Below are 23,339 nucleotides of genomic sequence, written 5' to 3'. Positions count from 1 at the left end.
TTTGTCTTTCAATGAGTTCGTCCAATAAAGGTTGCATTTCCTACATATTTCTTGCCCTAATGCACGGGTGTCAAACACAAGGCCTGCGGGCTGAATTCGGCCTGCCAGACCTCGTCATGTGACCCGTGTAGCCGCCGCCAGCCGCCTCCTTTTATTCTCGCTTTTTTTTTTGACACAAGAAAGCTGCCTCTTCAGCGCATGCGCAGCAGCCTACAAGCCAGAGAACGTCTGCCCTCTAGTGGCGCTGGCCTTTCTACACAGGAAACCTCCACTTTACACGCATTCAGGAAACCTCCACTTGTTTTTATATTGAGCGCATGCCATCCTGTGATGTGACAGATCCAATAGCTGCCTGCACCCTTCTCTCCTGTACTGTAAGTACATATGATGTATAGTCCTACAGATACAACCGGCCCTTTGAGGGTGACCAAACTGCTGATGCGGCTCCCCGATGAATTTGAGTTTGAATAAAATTTGTGGTGGTGGTGAAACCAGAGGGAACTCAGTATAATTAAATGCCTTATGAAGTTTTACCTAGAAATCACACCACTCCTGGTATGTTTATTTTTTCATATTGGGCATTCTTGTACAGTGTTTAATATTTTAAAGAACAATAATTCCACATTTTCAATATTAGGACAGTAGTATTTGGATCCATAATATTTCTTTTTTAAAAAATCTAGCAGATAAAGTAGAAATGAGAGTGCAGAAGCCAAATATTTAAATGGCTGGGGGAAAAGATCCTTGTATGTATCAAGGCAGTCTTCCTTAACGCATACTAGGCAATTGCAGCCAGGTAATCCTTGACCTCAGTTGGAGTGAGTCTTCTAAATCCTGCCTCATTACAGATGCCAACCTCTATGTTATCTTCTGTCATTTGTCCTTCAAAGCTTTCCTAGAGAGAGGGAAAGACAGGTTCCTTCATGAAAATGCAATTCACAAACTAGAGTTTTAACAAATACACTGCAGATGTATTTGATGTATTACCTTCAGTGTCAATATAGCAGTATGAATAGCATCTTCAAGCTCCAAGTCTTCGTTGTACCTATGAAAGAACAGAAGTTTTCTAATAAATATATTTTACTGTTGCTGCAACAGCAAACATTCACAGAACTGAAAATTAGTTTCACGTGGCCAAGGGCTGCATTTTGCAAATAACTTCCTATGCAGCATTGCAAATACCATTTGAAACACAGGAATGTCAAATCATTTGGGGATATGGCAGGACAGTAGTGTGTACTCAAAAAACACGCATTGGGCACACACAAACTATTTAGACACACTTAAAGGGTATTTGGATGCCAACCAATAGATTTAGACAAAATATTGCAATTTACAGTAGACGTTGCACCAGTTTATTAGACACACAAGGTATCAATACCTTCCAGAAGTAAAACCCTCAGAAGCCTTAGTCACCTTTGGTCTTATTAGATGCTAAACATTCAAGACCATGAGGAAATGTCATCAAATAGTACCCACACAACTGGTTTATTTAAGTGTAGAAACTGTATTGCATTCTCTCTTCTCCAACTTAGCATGAGTCTCACAAGTCTGAATATTAACAGAATGCTGTATTTCAGCTAGTCCAGTGGTTCCCAACCTTTTTTTTTGGCCATGCCCCCCAAAGCATCTCTAAAATCCTGATGCCCCCCACCCATGACATATAATTCTTATTATTAAGAAAGTGAAAAGGCCATTAATTGTTAATAATTCATTCTCGAATTGTCCCCCTTAAAAAAATCAAATCAAATTGGCCCCCAGGAGACGAGTGCTCCTCTGGATGTTAGCAGCACTGAAGTGACCTCCCCGGGGCATAAGCCTGGGCAGTGTGTATGGAGGACCTGAGCTGCCGGACGACAAGACCTTCCCCTTCTCGGCCTCCCTGATGTGGTCCAAAGAAAAACAGCAATACATTTGGCATCAGCTCAGCTGCAGGAGTTGCCAGAAGGCAGCGTACAAGGCAACATCCAACTGTCTTAAGGATCCTTTTCTTCCCCTGAGGTTTAGGATCAGTTTTCCTACTCCTAGGTGGGCTATCTTCCCAGGCTGACGAGCCCCATCTGCCCCAAAGTAAGGGAGCTTTTTATGTATTTCTATGTACACAAATTCTATGTTAATTAGCGTGCACTGACCACAAGTGGATGTTCTGAGGCCTCAAAGAGCTGGCCCTGATCCCCATGAATTACAGGATGTTTCAATTGCAGCAGAATCTTGCTGACAAGCCTCGAGTCATGCACATTATCAATGAGGCTCTGAAGGAAACTATGGAATCCACAGGATATGGCCACTACCAATGCTTTCACCACTGCTGAAGATGATGTGATTACTGATCCTGGGATGGAAGAGAGTCGAGAGCCAAGGATGGCCAACTCTCCCTTACGGATGGGACTCAAAACCTCCATGCTCCAAGCTGTACTCTAGGGAAAGGTTAATTGGTAACTTCTCATCAAGCTGTTAAATGGGATCACCATACCTACACAAGCTTCTCCTAACGAAAGCAAATTGCTATTTTTGTCTCATTTTCACAGGTGTTTCTAGCATTCTTAGTCGTTTTTAAACTATAGCACTTCAACACCTAGGAAGAGCCAGGCTAGACATGGAAAACAACACATCATTACAATACTTATAAACTTCTACTATCTTCAGATTTTATTATTGATTCAGTTATGTAATCATAACACTACCTCTTTTCAAGGAATGTCTTTCCATTTACATAGTTTTTCCCCATTGCAGTTGCTTTCCACGCAAAATAAGCACCCTGGAAAAGTGAGAAAGACAGGGAGTAAATGTATGAGAACACATTATCTTCTAGTCACTGATCAATACAGTAAAAAATTAGCCTCATTTAGGGATCTCTGCTTGGAGAGATGCAGAGCAATCATATACATGTCTACTCAGAAGTAAGCCCCACTGAGTTCAGTGGGACTTAACCCTAGGTGGGTACAGCAGGGGTAGCAAAGATGGAGCCTTCAGGATTTGCTAGACTACAATTCCCATCATCTCTGACCATTGGCCATGGTGGCTCAGGCTGCCAGCAATTGCTGTATAACATCATCTGGAGGGCACTATACCTGGGGTTTAGGATAGCAGACCAATTCAATGTCATAACACTAGGCTCTAAAAAATAAAAATAAGTTGAGAACTAAGCCTCCAGTGTGCTTTTGCTTGATACATCTGTACTACCAGGTTCACTTTCAAAATTCCCCCGCTTTAATTCCCCAATCACTCTTTAAACCCTTGATTTAAAAAGAAATTTAAGGAAAAATTACCTACTACCACTACTAGCTATTGTAACAAAATGGAAACCTCAAGTTCAGAAGCAGCCAGTTTCTGAATATTAATTGCTGAGGTGGGAGAACTATTGGATCATCTCTTTCTTATGGGCTTCCATGTAGGAAATAGGATTCTGGACAGGACAGATGTTTCGCCTAATCTGCCAAGGCACTCTTTATGCTCTTACAACTGTAAAACTGATCACCCAAGATGTCCTGAGAGTCTGTAACCTTATTCTAGTCCAGATGCTTATCATTTCTCACCCACTTATCTGGATTAATTAAAAACACATACACAGTAAGAATATGGCAATATTACAGATCTTTGAGTAAACAGCCATGCTTTCTATTAAGAAGCTCCATTATGAATACTTACAGATGGATCAGACTGGAATAAGTATGGTCGTCCCTCATTCCACCCACATATTAGCAATGATACACCAAATGGGCGTACACCCCTACAAAGCAAAACATATGAAAAGGATTAATGATAACAGAAGGTTATCTTGGGAACAAATAAGATCAGCAGTAAGGATGCTGACTGACGGACTCATCTATATACACACTTACAAGCATATTCCTCTTCTATATATTCTAAAGAAGTTACATCATGCCTTGTACAAATAGTTTGTACACTGTTTCTGAGTCTTTATGGCTGCCAACTGTTTTCTTGGTTCTGTTTCTATGCCTTAACCAGCAACCTGCCATACAGAAATTACGCAGCTCAATATTTTGCTGGCTATGAGACAGATGAGAAGAGATCGTCATCTTTATTTTGACCCCACTTTCCCCTATGAAAAAGGAAGTCCAAAGCAGCTAACATCATACAGAAACAAACACAAGACTTCAAAAAACAATATAAAAAATGCTACATTCAATCAATAGATTTATTGCATTAGCCGTGTGGCCATAGCATAATATACATAGAAATAACAGCATAAAATGGGGGTGGGGAGGTAAAAGTAGATATCGTCCTGGGCGAATACTTTAAAAAAAAATTAAAAATGGGGGTAACAAAAGTAACGGGGGATTTAAAACATCGAGTGACAGAGAGTACAAAAACAAAAAGACAAAAAACTGCTGAGGCTGGAGGAGGATCGTTAAGGGGTCCTTCATCTCCTCAGATTTGTCCTAGCTCCTTGTCCTTGTACAATAAGGCTACTTGGAACTTCATTTGATTGTGCGGCATATCGACTGCAGCTGTGGTGTTAAAGAAGACGTTGGTGCCTCTTTCCTCTTCATCACACTAAGCAGGAAGTTAGCTGTCATCTCGGTAATCCAACAATCAGAATCCTGCAAAAGAAGGGACACTATCCAAGGCTGGATTGGGAGATGAAGCTTGTTCACGAGAGGAATTAGAAACCGAGATCTTTCATCTGTCCAGTTGGGACAGAAGAGCATTACATGTTCCATAGTCTCCAGAGCCGTGTCATTGCAGGTGCATGTTCTCTTTGCGATGGGAACTCTGGAATAACGACCCGACAGAACTGCTGTAGGAAAACAGTTGAGACGGGCACAGGTAAAGGCCCTTCGCTTAGCCTCCGAAGAAATTGTGAGGCAGTATAGAGGGATCCCTTCAGGGGGTGGAATAGCTAGGGCTAGGCCTGAACAGGGCCCTCTTGCATGGGAGGCTGTGTTAGAGAAGTCAAGTTGCTGTAGCTTCTTTTTAAATGGAGGTAGGGCCGCCGGGCTAATACACTCTAAGTTAAGAGCAGTTTTACAGTTCAGATTGAGAAGAGAGCGGAATTCGAGGTTAATTGTAGTTTTCCAAGGAGAATTATGAATATCTCTTAGGATCAGATTGGAGAAACCACCTCTAATTCGAGCATCCGATGCTAATAGGTGAGAGCTATAGGAAATGGCTCGACTCCATGCTCGTTTTACAATTGAGGGCTGAGCGAACTCAAGTCGTAGGGCTGCACCTGAGACACATCTCGGGACGCCGGAAAGAGATCTCAGAAACATATGAAGTGGGCAATCCAAGTTACCTGATATTGCTGTAGTCCATACTTCGCAGCCATATAATAATTTAGGGACAACTTTGGCATTAAATATTTTAATTGCTGCTGGAAGGTGTTTGCCGCCCTTCTGGTGGTAAAATCGGACAATGGCATTAGAGGTCGTGGTTGCAGCGAGAAAGGCAGATTGTAGATGGGTGGTCCAGGAGAGATTATAAGTGAATATTAAGCCTAGATATTTGAAGGCTTTTACCTTTTCTAAGTAGCCACCTGTGATCTTAAGCGGCTCCAGCTTGAGTTTGCGGGAACGTGTGAAGTGGAGGACTTTCGATTTTTTATAATTAATATTAAGAGCTTCCGCCTTACAATAGGCGATAAATGCATTAACTGCATTTGCTAGGTCCGCAGCTGTTCTGGATAAGATGACGGCATCATCTGCATAGAAAAGGGAAGCAACAGGGTGGCCTGCTAAGTGAGGAGGATACTTAGTTGCTAGCTTCAAAGGGGAAATTGCGTCATGAAGATAGAGATTAAACAGTAAAGGGGCCAAGAGACAACCTTGCCGGACGCCCTTGGCCGTTGGGAATGGAGTGGTAAGGGAGCCGTTGGGACCACTTCGGACGCGAGCTGTGGTGTTTGCATAAAGGGAAATAATTAGAGAGAGGAGGTGCGGATCAATTCCCAGTTGGGCAAGTTTGGACCATAATCTCTGCCTAGGAATGGAATCAAAGGCGGCCTCCAGGTCCATGAAAGCGGCAAATAGGTGGCCTTGCCTTGGTGCAGTGTATTTACTGGCAAGGTGATAGAGAGTTAGACAGTGGTCCATGGTTGATGCTGACTTTCGGAAGCCAATCTGTTCTAGCGGTAGAATGTTCCTCTCATGGACCCATGAAAGAAGTTCTTCCAGTAAAACAACGGCAAATATTTTCCCCGGAATAGATAATAAACTGATGGGGCGATAGTTCCTAGGGATGTTTGGCTGGCCGCCTTTGAAGATCGGAACTATTGTAGCTTCTCTCCAGGAGTCGGGGATGTCTAGGGCGGAGGAGATAGCGGTGAATATAGGAGTCAGCTGTTCGCTCCACCAAAGAGGATCAGTCAGGAAAAGGTCCAACGGGACCATGTCTGGGCCGGGGGCCTTATTCCTTCGCATGGACATTATGATGTTGAAGATGCGAGTGGAGGTAAAGTTTACTGAGGAAGTGGGACTAAGAGAACAGGAACAGAGGTCCAACGGGGATTGAAGGTGATCTGTAAGATGATTTGGAGAAGCGAAACTGGTTGAATAATAGGCAATCCATTCGTCAGCGGAAATCTGGGTAGCTGAATTGAATGGTGCCGAAGGCCTAACTAAGCGCCAGAAGGAGCGGGAGTCGCGCCTCTCTACAGCCGAACGAAGAGTGGACCAAGCCTCAAGGATGTGCTGCTGTTTCTTGCAATGAATCATGTTTCTGTATGTCCTTTTAATATCTACAAGCTTTGCACGGGTTTGGGGGTCGTTGGAAAATTTGATGATTCTGACCATTTTCCTAATTCGCCTTCTTAGGGCTTTACATTCCTTGTCAAACCAAGGTGATTCAGAGAAGAGGCGTTGGTGGGTAGGCGAGGTGGTGGTTATGTAAGTTGTTGAGAAAGCGTCAATTAATTTCCAGTATTGGTCAGCAGGCAGAATTGGGTCAGAGGGAACTGCAGGCATATCAAATGATTTTTGTATGTCCAGGGCAAGAGAGGAGCTGAGGCTTGTCCATTTCTTTGTTTTGTATACAGGGTAGCTTTGTGCCGTGGAACTATAGTTTGAGGGGGCTGAAAATGGCTCTATTAGGTTTAACAATAGAGTCAATGGAAGGTGGTCACCACCAAAATATTCAGCCACTTCCATTTTTGTGGAGACGCTCCGGCGTCAATAGAATGTAGTCGACAACACCGGGAAGTGATGCACGTTAACTGCTGCGAGGACAAAGGAGTAACGTTGCCATTTGCGATGCAGAGATCGTTTTCCATGGCCAATTGGGCCATCAGCCTCCCCGACGCATTTGTTATGGGATCAAGAGAGCATCTGTTTCCCCAGGGGGGCTGCAGGGGAATGTCCAGGAGTGCTGCGGAAGATAATATACCATCGTCGTTGGGACCTATTCTTGCATTAAAGTCGCCTAAGAGGATTTGAGGAAGTCCTGGGTTAGTTGTTTGAAGATCATGGAGCCAAGACGAAAGTTCAGACCACCTTTCATTGCGGTCGGAATCATTAATTACTGGGGGCAGATATACTGTAGTTATCAACCATGGGCTTTTGGTCTTTGGGAGATGGATCTTTATAGTGAGAAAGTAAGGGGAAGATTTAATTTCCTCGCAAATAGTGAGGGATAAGCTGGTTGAAATAAGACAGGCGAGGCCAACTTGAGGGCGACCCCTGTTAGTTAGTTTGCGAGCACAGGAGCTAAAGGAGCAATAATTTGGGAGAGCGATACTTTGTAGGGACCAGGTCTCTTGGAGGCACACAATATCAAAAGAAGAGATGAAGTTTATTGCTTCAGGATCCATTTGCTTTGTCGCCCAGCCGTTAACATTCCAGGAGACTATTTTAAGGCTCTGGGGTGGGTTGGATGCGCCTTTCAGGGAAAGAACTACTTTTGCTTGATTTGTGAGGATTGAGCCTGTTTATTTCTAATAATGTCGAATTTCCGCGGAGATAGGGAGCCGGCTGGTGTTTGCCTCTGGCCTGGTCTTCGTCAATTGTTTCCCAAGGTGCTTTTAGGGATTACTCTTTTATGAGCCGGCCCATTGCTCTCCATACATGGCAAACTAGCCAAGTGTTCTATAGTTTCGGCTGGTAAATGTTGAGTACTGACATTAGTGGTCACCGGGCCTTTGAAGTGTGTAATCTCTTTCCGTATGTATTCTTCCGGTACCTGATTGTGGCCTAATTCTGCCTCGTCTAGGTACCTCAGCTTGTCCCAAGAGCCTGGTGAGTTCACCTTAGGGATGGTTCTCCTTATTGGAGGTGGTGTAGTGTTCTCTTCAATGTGCTGGGCTTCCTTGATTGAAGGTAGGTTAATCTCGGCCATTGTCTGAAGGTAACGTGGCCGACAGGCCGCTGGGTTTTGTTCTTGTATAGGGTTCAAATTAGAGGAAGTCTGGTCCTTTTTATGGGCGTCCACATTGATTTCCTTATTTATATCTCTCCCAGCCAGCTTAATTCTTAGCATATCTAATCTTTCTAATATTTCAGTTTGTATTAGAGATGGAAATTGGCAAAATTGCCTGATTAAGGTATTTTCTTCCACGGAAAAAAGGTCCTCATCTTTATTCTCTTGAAATTGCAGGTCTTGCAGGTGAGCATCTTTCCTTTTTAGTTTTTGAGGCTCTTGTTTCTGGAGACCAGGCCAGGTTTTGGGAGGCTGTTTCTCCTTACTAGGGTTTGCATGCTTAGCTTCCAGAAGGGGATTCAGTGGTGCCTTGTTTTCAAAAAATCTGAGAATTTTTATTTGGGCCTTTAAGAATATATATCTTGATCTGTAAATAAACTTGGCCAGGTTCTGGTCTCTAAATGTGATCATTGCTCTCATTGAACAACCATCATGATGCAAATAATCTACAGAAGTAATGTCATTTGGCTTTACTGCTCCTGGCAATATATCATTCAGAATGTTCAAGGAGCTCATTCTTCGATCTTTCCCTGTAAGGAAGCCCTTTGATTTTGGGAAGTTTGTAAATACCAATTTTGGGGGATTTAAAATCAGGTTCCAACATCTTGCCTGAGTAAAGGCTTGCCCATCTTGTATAGTGTTGTCATCGCGATTGGGCATTGCATCGTCCCCATATCCCAATTTGCTAAGTGGTTTGCTGCCTTCATTGTTAGGGACCGCTTCTCCCCCAGTATCTAGTTCACTGAGTGAACTGTTACCAGGGCTCTGGGACGTGGCTTCCATCCTCCCATTTAGTTCTAACCTCTGGTTCGGAGATGCCTCCTTAGCCGTTAGCTGTGGCGATGACTTCTTTTTCCCCTTCCTGCCTTTCTCTTTTTTATCTCGTGCAGCAGATTTGTTTGAGTCCGATGGGAGTAGATTAAATAATTTCTGCCATTGTTTATGTCGACTTATCTTTATTTTCCTTGTTGATTTAATGTTCTTAGTTTTCTTTTCCCTGGCTTTTGGTCTATTTTTTTTGCAATTTCTTGGTTGTTACTACTTGTCTCATCTTCACAGGTTCATCTGGTTTATGCACTTGGGGTGCATCAGCTGCTGTTGTCTCTTTTGGTTGGGGAATAAAGTTTTCCACAAGGGTCAGCAATAACCCATTTGTTATTGTCAAGTGATTTTTTATGTTGGAAAGGTCTGTATTTATATCTTGGAGGTGGGCCTGAAAATGGCCATCACTCAGTTTGAGTATACTTAGAAGTGGGCGTCTGGTCTTGGTGGCATGTTGTTAATTCTACCAGAGGCCGCTGATTATTGATGACAGAAATATACATTAAACCTATAAACTTTGTATTCAATACTGAAGAAAACAGTTAAATACAAAACTCATAGATATTTCAGTAGAGAAAATACAAGAAAGGAAAGACCACCCCATTGCTTAATTTTAGCAAGTCAAACAACTGTTCCAATGTACAAGAGCAGGTCCAGGAAATTACCGGCAACTCTACTTTTCCTACTTAGAAAACTGTAAAAAATATACAAAAACGACTTTAGCACAGACTTTAGCACAGACTTTAGCAGCTCTTCATTCTCCTTTGCATAAATAGCTTCCAGCCTTATAGGTAATCAGCTTGAGAGTGTGGTATTGCTGTTCAGCACACTTAAAAGTATCAGACCAAATGCTCTTCAAAAGTGAATACAGTCAGACCTCAGGTTAAAGTAGCTTCAGGTTGAGCGTTTTTAGGTTGCGTTCCACAGCGACCTGGAAGTAATGGAACGGGTTACTTCCGGGTTTCGCCACTCGCGCATGCAGACACTCAAAATGACGTCACGCGCATGCACAGAAGCAGCGAACTGCAACCTACGCACATGCAGATGCGGGCTGCATTCTGCTCAGGATGCGAACGGGGCTCCGGAACGGATCCCATTCACATCCAGAGGTACCACTGTAGAAGAACAAGAGGAGAGTTTATGAGGCTGGCCATGGCATGCAGACAAGGCTGAACTCTTGTCTGTATGTACCCAGTTTGATTTGCAGCTCCTCAGATGGAGAGGCAAAAATCTCACTGATGTATGGTAAAAGGGTGAGGGGGCTGCATTAGAGTACAATCTATTCTGCGTACAGGACAGCTCTTAGTAAATTTCAGTTGTTTTAGAATAAACAAGGGGCAGGGGGAAGGCATACCCAGATTGTGTGTATTCTTGCATTACAGAAGCAATTCTCTGGACTAGCTGAGCTGTTGGAATAGGTTCATGATAAACCAAGTAGTACTGCTGGGCCAGTTTGCGTGCTCTGTGGACAAGTACTCTGAGAAAAAGAAGAAAAGAAATAGTGAGTGAGTGAAGAAATCAAAACATCCATTATAACTTAAAGTCCAAAGCAACTTGGGAAAGATTAAACTGAAGGAATATTTACTATCAGCTAATGAAATAATTTGATACTGCACTGGGATATAGCAACTCAAAAAAGGTTGTCTATTATTGTGAGGTTACGAATGTCCAAGAAAGGGAGTGGTTAGCATCCCAGCCAAAGCTGGTAACAGATGCACCACACTAGAGGACACCTGGGCCTCTAGTATAGAAGATGATTCAATGAACACCCTTAAAATATGGACCTGTTTGTTTAGGTGGAGCACAACCTCATTCAGAACAGACGATCTCTCAAAATTTGGATCCAGGAACCTTTCACCCATAGCCTGTCTTATCATGATTCAATGTCACTTTATTTGCCCTCATCCAGTCAATCAGCTCCCATCATCCCTGACCACTGGCTATAACTGGTGCTTATGGGAGTTGGGAGACAAAAAACATCTGGAAGACCCTATGTTCCCTATCCCTGCAATACGTTATGAGCAATGTCTCTCAGCTCTGTAATATTGTGGGATGTGGTAGCTCAAGATTCTCCAAATATGATTAAAAACCAAACACTGGCCCATTAATTTGTATCATGAACAAAGCTGGCTGTCAGACACTCCTAACAGTGCTAGCCCCACCCTCAAAGAGCCACACATTAGACAGACACATTTGCAACATAAAAAACTTATGCAAGTAGACTTGCAGCAGGGGTTGCCAATACGGTTCCAATGGGTGCCTTAACTTAGGACCACTAGGTGGGGGCCCTAGACTTTGCACTTTCATTAAAAAAGAAAAGCCTCTAGCCCTACTAAAGAGAATTTTATCAAGCAAAATGTACAGTTACCCTCCCAAGTGATTTCTGTGAAATTAGCCAGCCTGCCTGCTGCTTTTTTCAGTCAATCAGTGACTGATAAGTCTGGATGACAGGCAACAGGAATTTCTTGGGTCCTAAGGAGGTCCTGCTTTACCCTACCCTTTCGTACACCTTTCCTCCTCCTTATTTTCTAGTCTTTGAAATCTCTGTAGCTTACTTTTCCTTTTTTCCTAGCAACCAGGATGCATCTTTTCTGTGATGGGTTTTCTGAGATCAAGTACTCCCTAGAAATTTTCTGTAAACAGTACAATATAATAAGTGTGGGTGGATATTAAAAATCTACCCCCAACCAGAAAAGGCAAATGTAAAACTTTGCAAACAGGCATACGGGTGACTGCTGCTGTGCAGGAACAAAAGACTAGGCACTTATTAAGAATTCATGGTATAGTTAATCTGCAGTGCAATGGTATACATGTCTACGCATAAGTATGTCTCTTTGTCTTTAAGGGTCTTACTTCTAGGTAAGTGAGTACAGAATGGCAAACTAGGCTTTAGTTTAGCATTGGCACTGGGGAAAACAAAAGGTTGTGTCTTTAACAGCTGTATGGTAGTTTAAGCTTTTCCTAATATGGAAATACAATTATGGGAAAAGCTTCACCATGGGTGTACTCTCCAATTTTGTGTTGTGTCACGCCTCCCATAGCAGCCACTTTGTGGCTGGCATCCACAGAACTCTCTCAAAATTCAAAATATGCCATGGCCCAAAAAGGTTGGTGACTCCTGCCTTGCATAGATGTCAGGGTGAAGCCTTGTGCAACCTTGGGGACAGGACCAGAGCTGCACCCCATTCTACATGTGTCTCCACTTCTCGTGATGCACACATGAAGAGGGTCAAGATATGTATCATCCATCCAGAGAATGTTGAAATGGAACCACAGACCCAATGCTGTGCTGCCTATAGCGGGGCAAGAGTCAAAGACCAATAGCAAGAGTCTATCACAGTGTTTCCCTCCTTGCCTTCAAGATACCTGTAATCAGGACCCATGCCACTATACACCAAGCCTATGTGTTTGGTTATGGATTCCACTTTGTGTACACTTCGTTCATCATACAGAATGGATTTCTGCTTTTTTTCTGTTGCCAGTACCACGCCATTTGAAGCTGCACAAAGAAAACAAATATTTTAGTCAATGTAGTTAAAATATCTTCCTTCCATTTTCCTCGTAATCTTTCAAATCCACAATGCTTAAAGCAGGCAACTAGAATAATTCATCTACTTGTATATCCTTTACTAATCGCATCACATAAATCCAATGCATTATTTGGCACTATTACTAAGGATGCCTACCCACCAGATGATTTGGTTCAAACCCCAAATTGGCACTGCATAATAAAACAGGCCAATTCGACTCAGATGAATTTGGAGGCAGCTCGATTCAACTCAGGGGTCTCTGTGATGGACACCTTTCAAGTTTGATTAAAAAAACAAAACAAAGAACATCAAACATCAAAACATACTAATATTTGGGTAGAATTGGATGAAATCTTAAGAAACATTGCCCCTTCTGAAGGCATGAATCCTGCCAAATTTCAGAAGGATATGTGCAGTTTTGCTCCTGCAGCTGTTAAGTGATTCCCACTATATCTCCCCCAGCCAAGTTCCTTTAAAGTTAATTCTTGGGTAGAAATAATCAGATGAGATTTTCTTTATGAATAAAACAATTCCTTCCAATTATAAACTAAGGTTGTTGGATGTGAAACAGCTCTCCCCCGCCCTCAAAAAAACCTCTCTATTTCCTCAAGTTAGTGATACAAGTTTCTGGTTTGCAAAGCTGCTCTCGTTTCCTTCCTTCCACAAATCACTTCAGGGTTCTTTGTACAGTACAAGGCTGCATGGGTTGAAGCAGATCTCACTTTGCTTTGGGAGAAACTCAAAATCCTTCTGAGACAGCCTGCTGTTTCTTGGGATTCATCCAAATCCAATAAACACCCCCTAATGGTTATGTGCTACCTCAATATCACTAGACATGCCTACTTAGGAAAAAAGAAAAAGTTCAGTAAAAAACTGAAAAGAAGCTTTTCAAACTTTCTATCTTCAAAGACCTCATTCCACATTATCTGCTGAGTAATCTTAGCAGCTCTGCCTCACAACAGATGTGGAGGATTGTGTGAAGTGCACCCTGGCTAGGCCTGTCTGGCCTCATAATGGCCCAATGCAAACTGACTGCACCTTACAACACACCATAGAATATACCCAGAACTCTCCTATGGGGTGCGCTGCAGAGGAAAATTAGTAGTGGCAGAGAAGCTATATCATAAGGAAGCTTGCCTATTGTTACTGATTTTTTCATTAGGAAACCTGCAATGAAAATATGTAAGGAACCCAAGGTTTCCCAAAATGCAATCTGAAAATTATAGTTATACTTTCTGTTTTGAAAATATATTTAGATTCTACTTTTTGAAGATGTTTCATAGCCCCACTAAGAATCCCTATATCTAGCTTGGTTAAACACTGACAAGAGTGCTTTTCCTCCCAAGGGCCCCAAGTGGCACACACTGGGTTTGAATTCAATTCTTAAACTCAAAAACTGGCCAGGAAGAGATTTGTTTTGTTTCAAAACCAAACCACGCATTATCTGTATTTTAACATCAGGCTGCTGCTGAGTTGCTACAAAGCTAGGGTGGTAATGGGAATCAAGACTTACATGTGCATTATTAGATGGCCAAAAGGGGAAAATGAATATTTCCACAATCATCCCCTCCTCCCGGCCCACAACAACTTACTCTGTAGTTCTTACTCTGGAAGGGTTATGGTTGGAACCCCACTGGGACAAAAACGTAATTTAAAAGCTCTGGGGGTACTAGGATGGGTTCATGTCCCCACCATCCCCGTCCCTTTATTTAATATTTTATATACAGTCATACCTCGGGTTACAAACGCTGCGGGTTGTGCATTTTCAGGTTGCGGACAAACCCGGAAGTACAGGAACGGGTTACTTCCAGGTTTTGGTGCTCGCGCATGCGCAAATGATGTCACGTGCATGCGCAAAAGCTGCACATCAGGCTGCGATTGCTGTGGGTTGCGAACGTGCCTCCCGCACAGATCACGTTCGCAACCCAAGGTATGACTGTCGTTTGTTAAATTTGTATCATACCTCTCCACTAAATGGTGCTCAAGGCAGCTAGCAATAATACAATACATGCTGCTAGACTATAACTCCCACCAGTCCTAGCCAGCATGGTCAATGATTATGGAAGTTGCAATCCAACAGCATCTGGAGGGTCACAGGTTCCCTAACCTCTGAGCTCAATGGAGCTTATTTCTGAGTAGACATGTATAGGTTTGCACTGCTGGTATGACCAAAATAGGGTCAAACCAGGTTACTGCTTTCACGCTGATTCTTTTCAGATCAATTTCTGGCAATCATAATACACCACAATCCTAATAAAGTCTACTCAGAATTAGGTGGTGTTGAACTCTATGAGGCTTACTCTCAAGCAAATGGGGCTAGGATTTCAGCCTCAATACCCATAATCTGTTGTTTTTTATTTGCTTTTAGGTCACAAAATACCAAAGTAGGTACACACAGACATACAAACTAGCAACATTTTTGTGGGCTTATTAATCGTGCAAGCATTTGAATACCTTTAATTCCAACTGATGGGGCTCCTGCGGCAACAGCTGCCAAAGCATATTCAATCTGAACAAGCTTTCCAGAAGGGCTAAAAGAAAGCAAACAATTCATGAGACACCTTGGTAAGAAAACATTTTCAAATCTGAAAATGCCAAGCAATTTATGGCCTTTCATTGGGCCTTTTTTCACCAATATGATATTGGGCACATTTTAATATAGTAATAATAAAAACAAAGAGATAGGAGTCAGCCCCAGTCAATTTAGTGGGACTTACTTTAGTATAATAGTTTTTTAGAATTGTACTACATTTTTCATGTAATCATGCACTCCATCCAAGGTCTGGCAACAAGCTCAAAGTAATCTCATAATAAAAACTGAAAAGGGGAAAAGAAAGCCCACAAAAATAGTTTTACTTTCGTTTTTGGTGTAACATTTGTTTCATGTTCATAATCCTCAACACACTGAATGCAATGCCATTTATTTCCAAGTAAACATGCATCTGTAAGGCTGCAATCCTATGGAAACTAATTTGGGATTAAGTGCAAATCCCATTCAATTTAATAGGTATTAAAGGAGACACTAATATGATATGAATTATTATTTTCATAAAATCTCAACACATATACGTTAGTCGTGTGTTCAGGGATATTTGTTTCACTTTCTATAGGGTTATAAGGGAAATGAGGCCTGCTTTGGGCTCTTGCCAAGCCATGCAGAGGGAGAATCAATCTGTGGCTTAAAATCCTGCATACTGGATCCAAAGGCTCATCTCTACATGGTTTAGCAGTGTTAGAAATCCCGATATATAAATGCCTCCTTAAGCCAGGGTTACAGTCACCAAAATGGAAGGTCTAGTAGGTATTCGGGGGGGCAGACGGCTCGAAAGTTGTATTTTTCAATAAAAGCTTTTGTTTCCTGAAATTCATTCTGACTGTGCAGATAAAATATAACTGACAGAATTCTACAAGGTGTGGCATTAATATGTGAAAACAGTCCAGATCCAATGATCCCCAGGCATGCACCTCCGGAGACCTCGGGTGCCATCCTGACTCCCGGCATCTTCACTCGGTCACAAGCGGCCAACAGGCAGCTGCAAAGGGCTCAGGACCGGGCTGCTGGAAAACCCGCATTCCCTCAAGCATGTCTGACGGGGATCCGTGTCAGAACCTCACGGCAGTTTCCACCCGCGCCACTTTCTCCTCCGAGCGAGAGGCGAGAAGCGCCAGCGGTGACTCCGCAAAAACCTCGCCTCTCCCTCCGTCTCAGCGGCAACGAAACGGAGCCCCTCCGAGAGGCCCAAGAATCCTCCCCTCACTAAAGGACAGCGCCCCAGGCCTCCTGCGCCCGCCCTGCCGCCCCTGAGGGGACACCGCGCCTTACCTGAAAGTGGTGAGGGAGAAGCTGTAGCCGCGTTCCGCCATTTTGACCAGCGCGATTGAACAGCCTCGCTCCGCCCTCCCTGCATAACCCTCCGCCCACTTTCTGAGGCTGCGCACGCGCGCTGCGTACTGTTTTTACAGCGCATGCGCAAAAAGAAATAAAATGTAGAGCGCCGACGACAGAACCATGAACAGATTGAACTTCCGGGAACTCTCGAAAGCCGCCAAACTCTATGGCAGCCTTTCTCAACCTTGGGTCGTTCGTACCCGCCCTCAAACGTTGTTGGACTACAACTCCCGTCATCCCTTGCTAGCAGAACTGGTAGCCAGGAGTGATGGGAGTTGTAGTCCAACAACGTCTGAGCCGCCCGCCACCTCCTCAGGTTGAAAAAGACTGTGGTAGTGGTGATGGTTTGGTTTCGGTGCCGTTGGCGGGGCCGTTCCTTCCCTCAGCATTGTCAACTACGAGATCCGGGGATCGCCGGCTCCCTCTGCTATGCATGCCGGGAACCGGTGCCTCACCCTCAGGAGCTAGAGTAGGGCATGCTGGGACATGTAGTCCACTCTCAATCAAGTGGCTTGGCGGAAACGCCGCCCAAGAGAGAAGGACGACTCGGTTTCCCAGCGCCCTCAGCGCGGCTGAGCCTGACAGGCGAGTTTTCGCGCCGCGAAGGCGGAGGTCCGGTCAAGATGGCGGCGGCCGCGCTGCTGCTGGTCTTCCCGTCTCCTTTGCCTCGGATCCAGGGCTTCCTCCGAAGCTGCTGGTCCCAGCTGGGCTGCCGCAGCCCGCCCGGGGGTAGGTCCTGGCTCCGTCTCCTCGAGGTGTCGCGGGGCCTCCTGCGGGGCGGCTCTCCAGGGGCTTCGCCTCCCAAACTTGGCTTTCCAGCTGCTTCTGTACAGCTCCCGTCAGCTCTGGCTGGAAACCCAGGCGGCCTTTTAGGACAAGCACCGCGGGAGACGCCGCTTTACTTGGGGCGGGAAGAATTTGCACAGTTTCGTTCTTGCTTTCATTATATGCATATATATTGGTTTTTCCTGCCCCGAATGCGTGTGTGTTTTTTGTGTTTTTTTGCAGAGGGGGCTGGATTCTGAAAACTATTTATTTATAAGATTTGTTACGCACCCATCACCCGTGTTATTTACTGTCTTGGCCAGAATATAAGCCGCACCTTTAAAATTGGAGGGCGAAAAGAAACAATACCCGCATATAAGCTGCTCTATTCCTTGCTGCCGTTGGCTGCATACTGGCCGGGGAGTGGGGAGCTGTGCTGCGTTGCTGGCGGCCTTTCCCACATGCAAGGTGGGCACCGCTTTGCCCGCTCCTGGCTGCATACCGGAAGGTCGCGAATATAAGCCGCACTTTAGCATTTCATAGTCGGAATTGGGGGGGGGGGGGATATAAGCCGCACTTTAGCATTTCATAGTCGGAATTTTTGGGGGGGGGGCTTATATTCAGGCCAATGTGGTATTCAATTTATATATTTTGTAAAAAATATGTGCCATTTGAATATATATGTATATACATATATACATATATATATATATATATATATATATATATATATATATATATACACACACGCACACACCACAAAGTGGTTTACAAAAAGATAAAACAGCAAAATCGAGGAAAAATTCACAAACCTACTTTGAAGCATGAAGGTTATGGAAACAGAATATGCAATTACTAACATAACTTGAACCACCACAGTTGTTACTGTCGGTTATCTATTGTTACTAGTTAAATTTGTTATTCGCTTTATCTTAATCGTGGCAGACCAGAGCAACTTAAAAATCAAACAAAGAGACAAAGCGCCGCATCTGCACGTGCGGAGCGATTTGTGCTTCTGCGCATGCGCGAGCGGCAAACCTGGAAGTAAGAGTCTCATTGAGCAAAACCACTTCTTGAAATATTGTATCTAATTAATAAAGGTAAGCAAATTACCACAACTAAATTATTTGTAACTAAGTTATTTGTCTTTGTCTTTAAGCTCCTGCTTTAGCAATTCAGGGTCCAGCTTTTTTGCCTGAACCTATAGAAGAGAATGCTGAAAGTAAGGAGACCCCAAGCTTTCTAGACAGCATATTTTGGATGGCAGCCCCAAAATCAAGGCGGACCATTGAAGTAAATCGCTGCAGGCGAAGGAATCCTAGGAACCTTATAAAAATAAAGGTAACTCATCACATTTCTGTTGTCTTTCTCTCCTTATTTTTGTAGATTTTCTATTCTTCAATGCTCTCAAGATGCTTGTAATTTATTTATTCATATTGGTATTGTAAATTTACCACAGGAAATTTTTCATTTAAAATCTGTCTGCAGCTCCTGTGCTGAATCTTTAAATTGTGATGGTATTGCATTTTGAAAACTTAAACCTTTATGTATACTACTTGACATGAGGGCTTTCTCAGGTTGCTGGAAAACAATGTATTATATCACAATGGTAATGAGATAGTCATTGCCCTACATGGCTCTTAGCATTTGTGAAATCTTTCTCTTTTTAAATTGTTCATTGCCCAACTTTTTGTTTTCTTTCTTGTCTTTAGCGAAACATTGATGTCTGTCCTCAGTGTGGCAACCTGAAACTGAAGCATATTCTTTGTGGCTATTGTTATGCAAAGGTTAAACGGGAGACAGTTGCCATAAGGAAAGAAATATTGGCACAGGAGGGAGGACCACATAAGGCTCCACCTGTAGAGACTGTTGTACTGTATGAGGGAGAGAAAGCTAGAGATGAAGATGAAGGCAAGCGGATCATAGAACGAACAAGGAAGCGCCCATCTTGGTTCACACAGGACTGATGATGTAGCACAGTGGAATCTTTGGTCGCAAAATCCTTGATCTCGCAGAGTAAAAATAGCTGAAAAAAAATGCTACTGAAAACACTTATCCCCAGAAAGGGTAAATTTAAATTGTATTTTTTAATTTGCCATTGTAGTACAGCATCACTGCTGTACTTAAATGTTAGCTGGATGGCTAATTTAGCTAATGTAAACTTAGCTGATTTTGTCATTGTATTAAAGTTGGTTAAGCAAAGTCAATCATTTACAGAAGCAGATTCTTACGGCATCTATTTGGTCATATTACACTGTACTGTGCATTGGGGGGAAACCATGGATTTAAACTGTATTTGTAAATGAAATAAAGCATATTCAGCATTATAATAAATACTGTGTGTGTCGGCTCCATTTGAAATTCTGTGAAATTTTGAGCTATGAGGAGGTGAGGATTGTGAGAATGTAAGAAGTCAAGTAGAGCAATGAAGTGAGTTGACATGGATCTCTTGCTGAGTTGGAGCCCAATGGTTGAGAGGTGGTTTTGTTCTTTCATTGCTACTGGCTACATCTAAATAATGACAGTTCTTTAACACCTGTTTCCATTTAGAAGCTTGTAAAATACAGTGGTGCCTCGCAAGACGAAATTAATTCGTTCCGCGAGTTTTTTTGTCTTGCGATTTTTTCCGTCTTGCGAAGCACGGTGTCGGGAAAGTTTTGGTCGCCTTGCTCCGACCCTTTGCACTACAGTCGGCGCCGTCTTGCTGCTGCTGCTGCTGCTGCTGTCGCCACGGTAGTCAAAACTCCTACCGGCCTAAAAGTTGTCTGGTGCAAAATCCCTTCTGCAGCAGCAGCCCGAAAGAAAGCGAGAGCGCCAGCCAGCCGCCCGCCGCGGGCAGGAGGGAGGGAGGGAGCGTCAGCGACGGTGGATGCCTATTGCCCCTGTTGCTGCTGCAGCCGGCCAGCCAGCCAGAAGCGCGCGAGCGGAGAGGGGCGCATCCAGCCCGTTGGTGAGGAGCGCGGGGGCGCGTCCCCGGTGGCTCCCGAGCTGACCTTGCCTGGCCCGGCGCCTTCCGCGCTGCCAAAGGGCAACTCACCTGCTGCCTGCACTGCGCCGGGACTAACTCAAGCGGGGCGAGGAGAACACACACTCGCGCGCGCACACACCGAGAGGCAAACTTGCCGCAGCCGTCGACGTCGTGGGGTTGGAAAGCGTGGAGATGCAGGTAGGGGGCGCCCCTCGCAGGGCGAGTGCCGGAGGGCCCGGGCAGGCGCTCTTGTCACCGCCGGGGCGCTGGGGGGGGGGAGAAGGAAGGAGCCCCTTCCGAAGAGCCCCGGAGCCTGGCCTCCCTAACTCGGAGTTGTGGGGAGGGAAGTGTGCGCGCCTTGCTATTTTTCGCTGAAACAAAGCTCCCTCTCCCTCAGAACCCGCCTTCACGCGTTCTTGCCCCTACGGAGACGCACACCGCATGCTATGAGTTGCTCCTCGAAGTCAAGTCGCAACTGTATTAACGGTTTTAAGAAAAAGGAAACAAACTTGCAAGACGTTTCCGTCTTGCGAAGCAACCAAAAAACAGAAAACCCTTTCGTCTTGCGAGTTTTCCGTCTTGCGAGGCATTCGTCTTGCGGGGCACCACTGTAGCTAGTTGTGTTTGTGAGGTCCTTTGAGAATCTTTAATGAAAAGGACAACTACATTAAGTCTGAACCATAACTTGGGTATGCATGAAGCATGTCTTAAACCAACATCATTTCATTGATTCACCTACTAGTGACACAAATTTAATCTCATTGATTAGATGACATGAAGTACTGTACCATGTTGTATCTGCATTGTGGGCTTGGAGTTTACCTTTCCCTCATCTATTCTTTGAGAATCCTATTACTGATCTCATCAGCTTTCATCTCTTATAAGGGCCAATATTTTCCCATGATACAGACTTTAGAAAAAATCCTCGTTTGTAGTGCATGTAAAACTTACTGTTTTCTACCAAGTGACATTCACACCTACCACGTACAGTTGTTTATCTTCTTATCCATCAGTTCAAATAACAAAGTTACTCTGTGGCAGGGGGAAAATAAGAACTCTGTCGTAAGTAAACACCAATTTTGTGCTCTAAATAAAAACAAACAAATCAACATAGATGTGTTTGATTTTATGACTACATGGTTGATATTTTGCAGAATTTTGAGTTACTTAGCAGGAACTGAGTATAGAAGGAATGGGAAGAGATGAGACATGAAGCAAGACTAGAAGGTGTCAGAATAACGGGGGAGTTTCAAGGCTTCACGGTAGCCTTGGCTCCTTTGATACCTCCTATTTTTCTAATATTTTCTACATCCATCATGACTAGAAACCTGTAAATAAAGAGCTGAAATTCAAAGGAGATCCTTAGAGCCAAATTCTCAACAGAGAAGAGCACACAATCACATGGAATTGAAGCCCTAGACAAAACCTGGCATGAGTGGAACAGTGGCCATACCATACCTTCCAAGTGGAAGGGGGGAGGAGGAATAATAATAATAATAATAATAATAATAATAATAATAATAATAATATGCTGCCCATCTGACTGGGTTGCCCCAGCCAATCCGGGCTGGTCCCAACAAAAAATATACAGCATCACACACTAAAAACTTGCCTGAACAAGGCTGCCTCCCAGCCATTGCGGGTTCTGATTTGATCCCGGAATGTCCTTATTTCCTCTGCCAGTGATGCTGCCACTGAGCTCAAGAAGGAAGATGAGCCAGCACTTGTCCTGAGCAGCAGTGGCAGCGAGGGAGCATCCTGTTGCCTCTCCATGGCCGCTGCTGCCGGCCTCCTCCCTTGGGCAGATTGTGGCGGCTGCTGGAGAGGGGGAGGCTGTTGCTGCTGAGGCCCAGCCTTGCATTATGTGGGGGTGATGCATGATGTGGCTGTGAGGTGCAGGCAGAGAGCAGGGCTACCCTGGGTGGGAAGAAAGGCGAAACACAAGGAGTAGAGTCTTTGATTTAATAATGTTAATAAACCTGTGTGTGTGTCTGTGTCCAATCTTGCCCCTTTCTAATATTTATTTATTGGTGCATTTCTTTTTGTAAATCTACCAAAGAATTAAAAAAAAATCAGAATTAAGGGCAAAGGCGGGTCAATGGCATGTGTGCTGTGTCCCATTGGTGAAGTCGTGGTGGCGCTTGCCCTTTTGGTAGGAAATGCTTGCGGGGGGGGGAGAAATGGGGGGGTCAAGGAGGTTCAGTTGGGAGGAGTGAGAAATGTCCCTTTTTTCATCTGAGGAACGTTGGAGGGTATGGCATACTTGTATGAGCAACAGCCAGTCCGTGTTTACTCCTTTCTTTACTTTCCTTGTAATCTTTTCATTTCCATTCAGTTACTGGCCTTTGGAAAACTACAGAACACTATTCTGAGTAGCTGTATTGGGATTGTAGATTTGAGATGTAACAGGAGTATAATAACCAAATGCTTGATCCATATAAGGGCCAGATTAGGAGGTAGCCATGTTTGTGTGTGCAGAGAGAGATGAGATGGATAGATCACTAATATGTCAGAGATATGAGTGAACAGTAGATAAGACTGAATATTTATGCACAACTTTTTATTAGTACTGGATGCTTCACATATATTTCACTGATCCTTACGAAAACCCTGTTAAGTGTCAGTCCATGTACTATGTTCTACTGAGAGAGGTGGTGGCTTGGGTAAAATCAGGTAGTGACATGGCCAAGAGGAAGATTAAACCAGGGGTTTATGGCTCATTTCTTTAGTCTACTGTTCTACAGGGGCTCTATAAAACATAATGGTCTGTCTTGATATTCTACATTATCTTTTTGTGAGTTTTAGTTCTGAAGGAGTAAGACAAAACAATGGATTATGCTCGTCATTCAGACAGACTACAGCCTTCTCTATGGCACAATCCTCTATGACCCATCATGTGTTAACTGAAATGAATTACACCTTTCAAAGCAATAGGTGGCAGTGAATCTCTAGTTATTTCAGACTACAATACCAACATAGTCCACGGTGATGC

General features: G+C 43.8%; 2 protein-coding genes across 2 annotated transcripts; one reads left to right on the top strand and one right to left on the bottom strand.

The window, feature by feature from the left end:
• Window positions 1–528: 528 nt before the first annotated feature.
• On the bottom strand, window positions 529–16,657 carry PSMA2 (proteasome 20S subunit alpha 2). Its single transcript, XM_081931186.1, has 8 exons — window positions 16,549–16,657; window positions 15,180–15,256; window positions 12,562–12,694; window positions 10,550–10,672; window positions 3,649–3,730; window positions 2,685–2,758; window positions 988–1,045; window positions 529–895 (listed from the first exon to the last, which is right to left on the bottom strand). The coding sequence occupies exons 1-8, from the start codon at window positions 16,587–16,589 to the stop codon at window positions 779–781; spliced, it is 705 nt and encodes a 234-aa protein (XP_081787312.1). The 5' UTR covers window positions 16,590–16,657; the 3' UTR covers window positions 529–778.
• A 506-nt stretch (window positions 16,658–17,163) lies between these two features.
• MRPL32 (mitochondrial ribosomal protein L32) lies at window positions 17,164–19,713 on the top strand. The gene is made up of 3 exons (XM_081882884.1): window positions 17,164–17,343; window positions 18,539–18,720; window positions 19,092–19,713. Exons 1-3 carry the CDS (start codon window positions 17,238–17,240, stop codon window positions 19,344–19,346), a joined length of 543 nt encoding a protein of 180 aa, XP_081739010.1. The 5' UTR covers window positions 17,164–17,237; the 3' UTR covers window positions 19,347–19,713.
• The last annotated feature ends 3,626 nt before the right edge of the window (window positions 19,714–23,339 follow it).

Source organism: Podarcis melisellensis (genome assembly GCF_964234715.1).
Source record: "Podarcis melisellensis genome assembly, chromosome: 12".
Taxonomy (NCBI): Eukaryota; Metazoa; Chordata; class Lepidosauria; order Squamata; family Lacertidae; genus Podarcis; species Podarcis melisellensis.
This window is presented reverse-complemented; position numbering and strand designations above follow the sequence as displayed.

What these genes read in the sequence shown, in the direction of transcription:
- MRPL32 (XM_081882884.1), top strand. Translation starts at nt 17,238, where the DNA reads ATGGCGGCGGCCGCGCTGCTGCTGGTCTTCCCGTCTCCTTTGCCTCGG. An exon ending in CTGCCGCAGCCCGCCCGGGG is followed by an intron (nt 17,344 to 18,538) that starts GTAGGTCCTGGC and finishes TTTGTCTTTAAG; the next exon opens with CTCCTGCTTTAGCAATTCAG. An exon ending in GGAACCTTATAAAAATAAAG is followed by an intron (nt 18,721 to 19,091) that starts GTAACTCATCAC and finishes TCTTGTCTTTAG; the next exon opens with CGAAACATTGATGTCTGTCC.
- PSMA2 (XM_081931186.1), bottom strand. Translation starts at nt 16,589, where the DNA reads ATGGCGGAACGCGGCTACAGCTTCTCCCTCACCACTTTCAG. An exon ending in CAAGAATACACACAATCTGG is followed by an intron (nt 3,731 to 10,549) that starts GTATGCCTTCCC and finishes TTTGCTTTGTAG; the next exon opens with GGGTGTACGCCCATTTGGTG. An exon ending in AAGACATTCCTTGAAAAGAG is followed by an intron (nt 1,046 to 2,684) that starts GTAGTGTTATGA and finishes GTTCTTTCATAG; the next exon opens with GTACAACGAAGACTTGGAGC.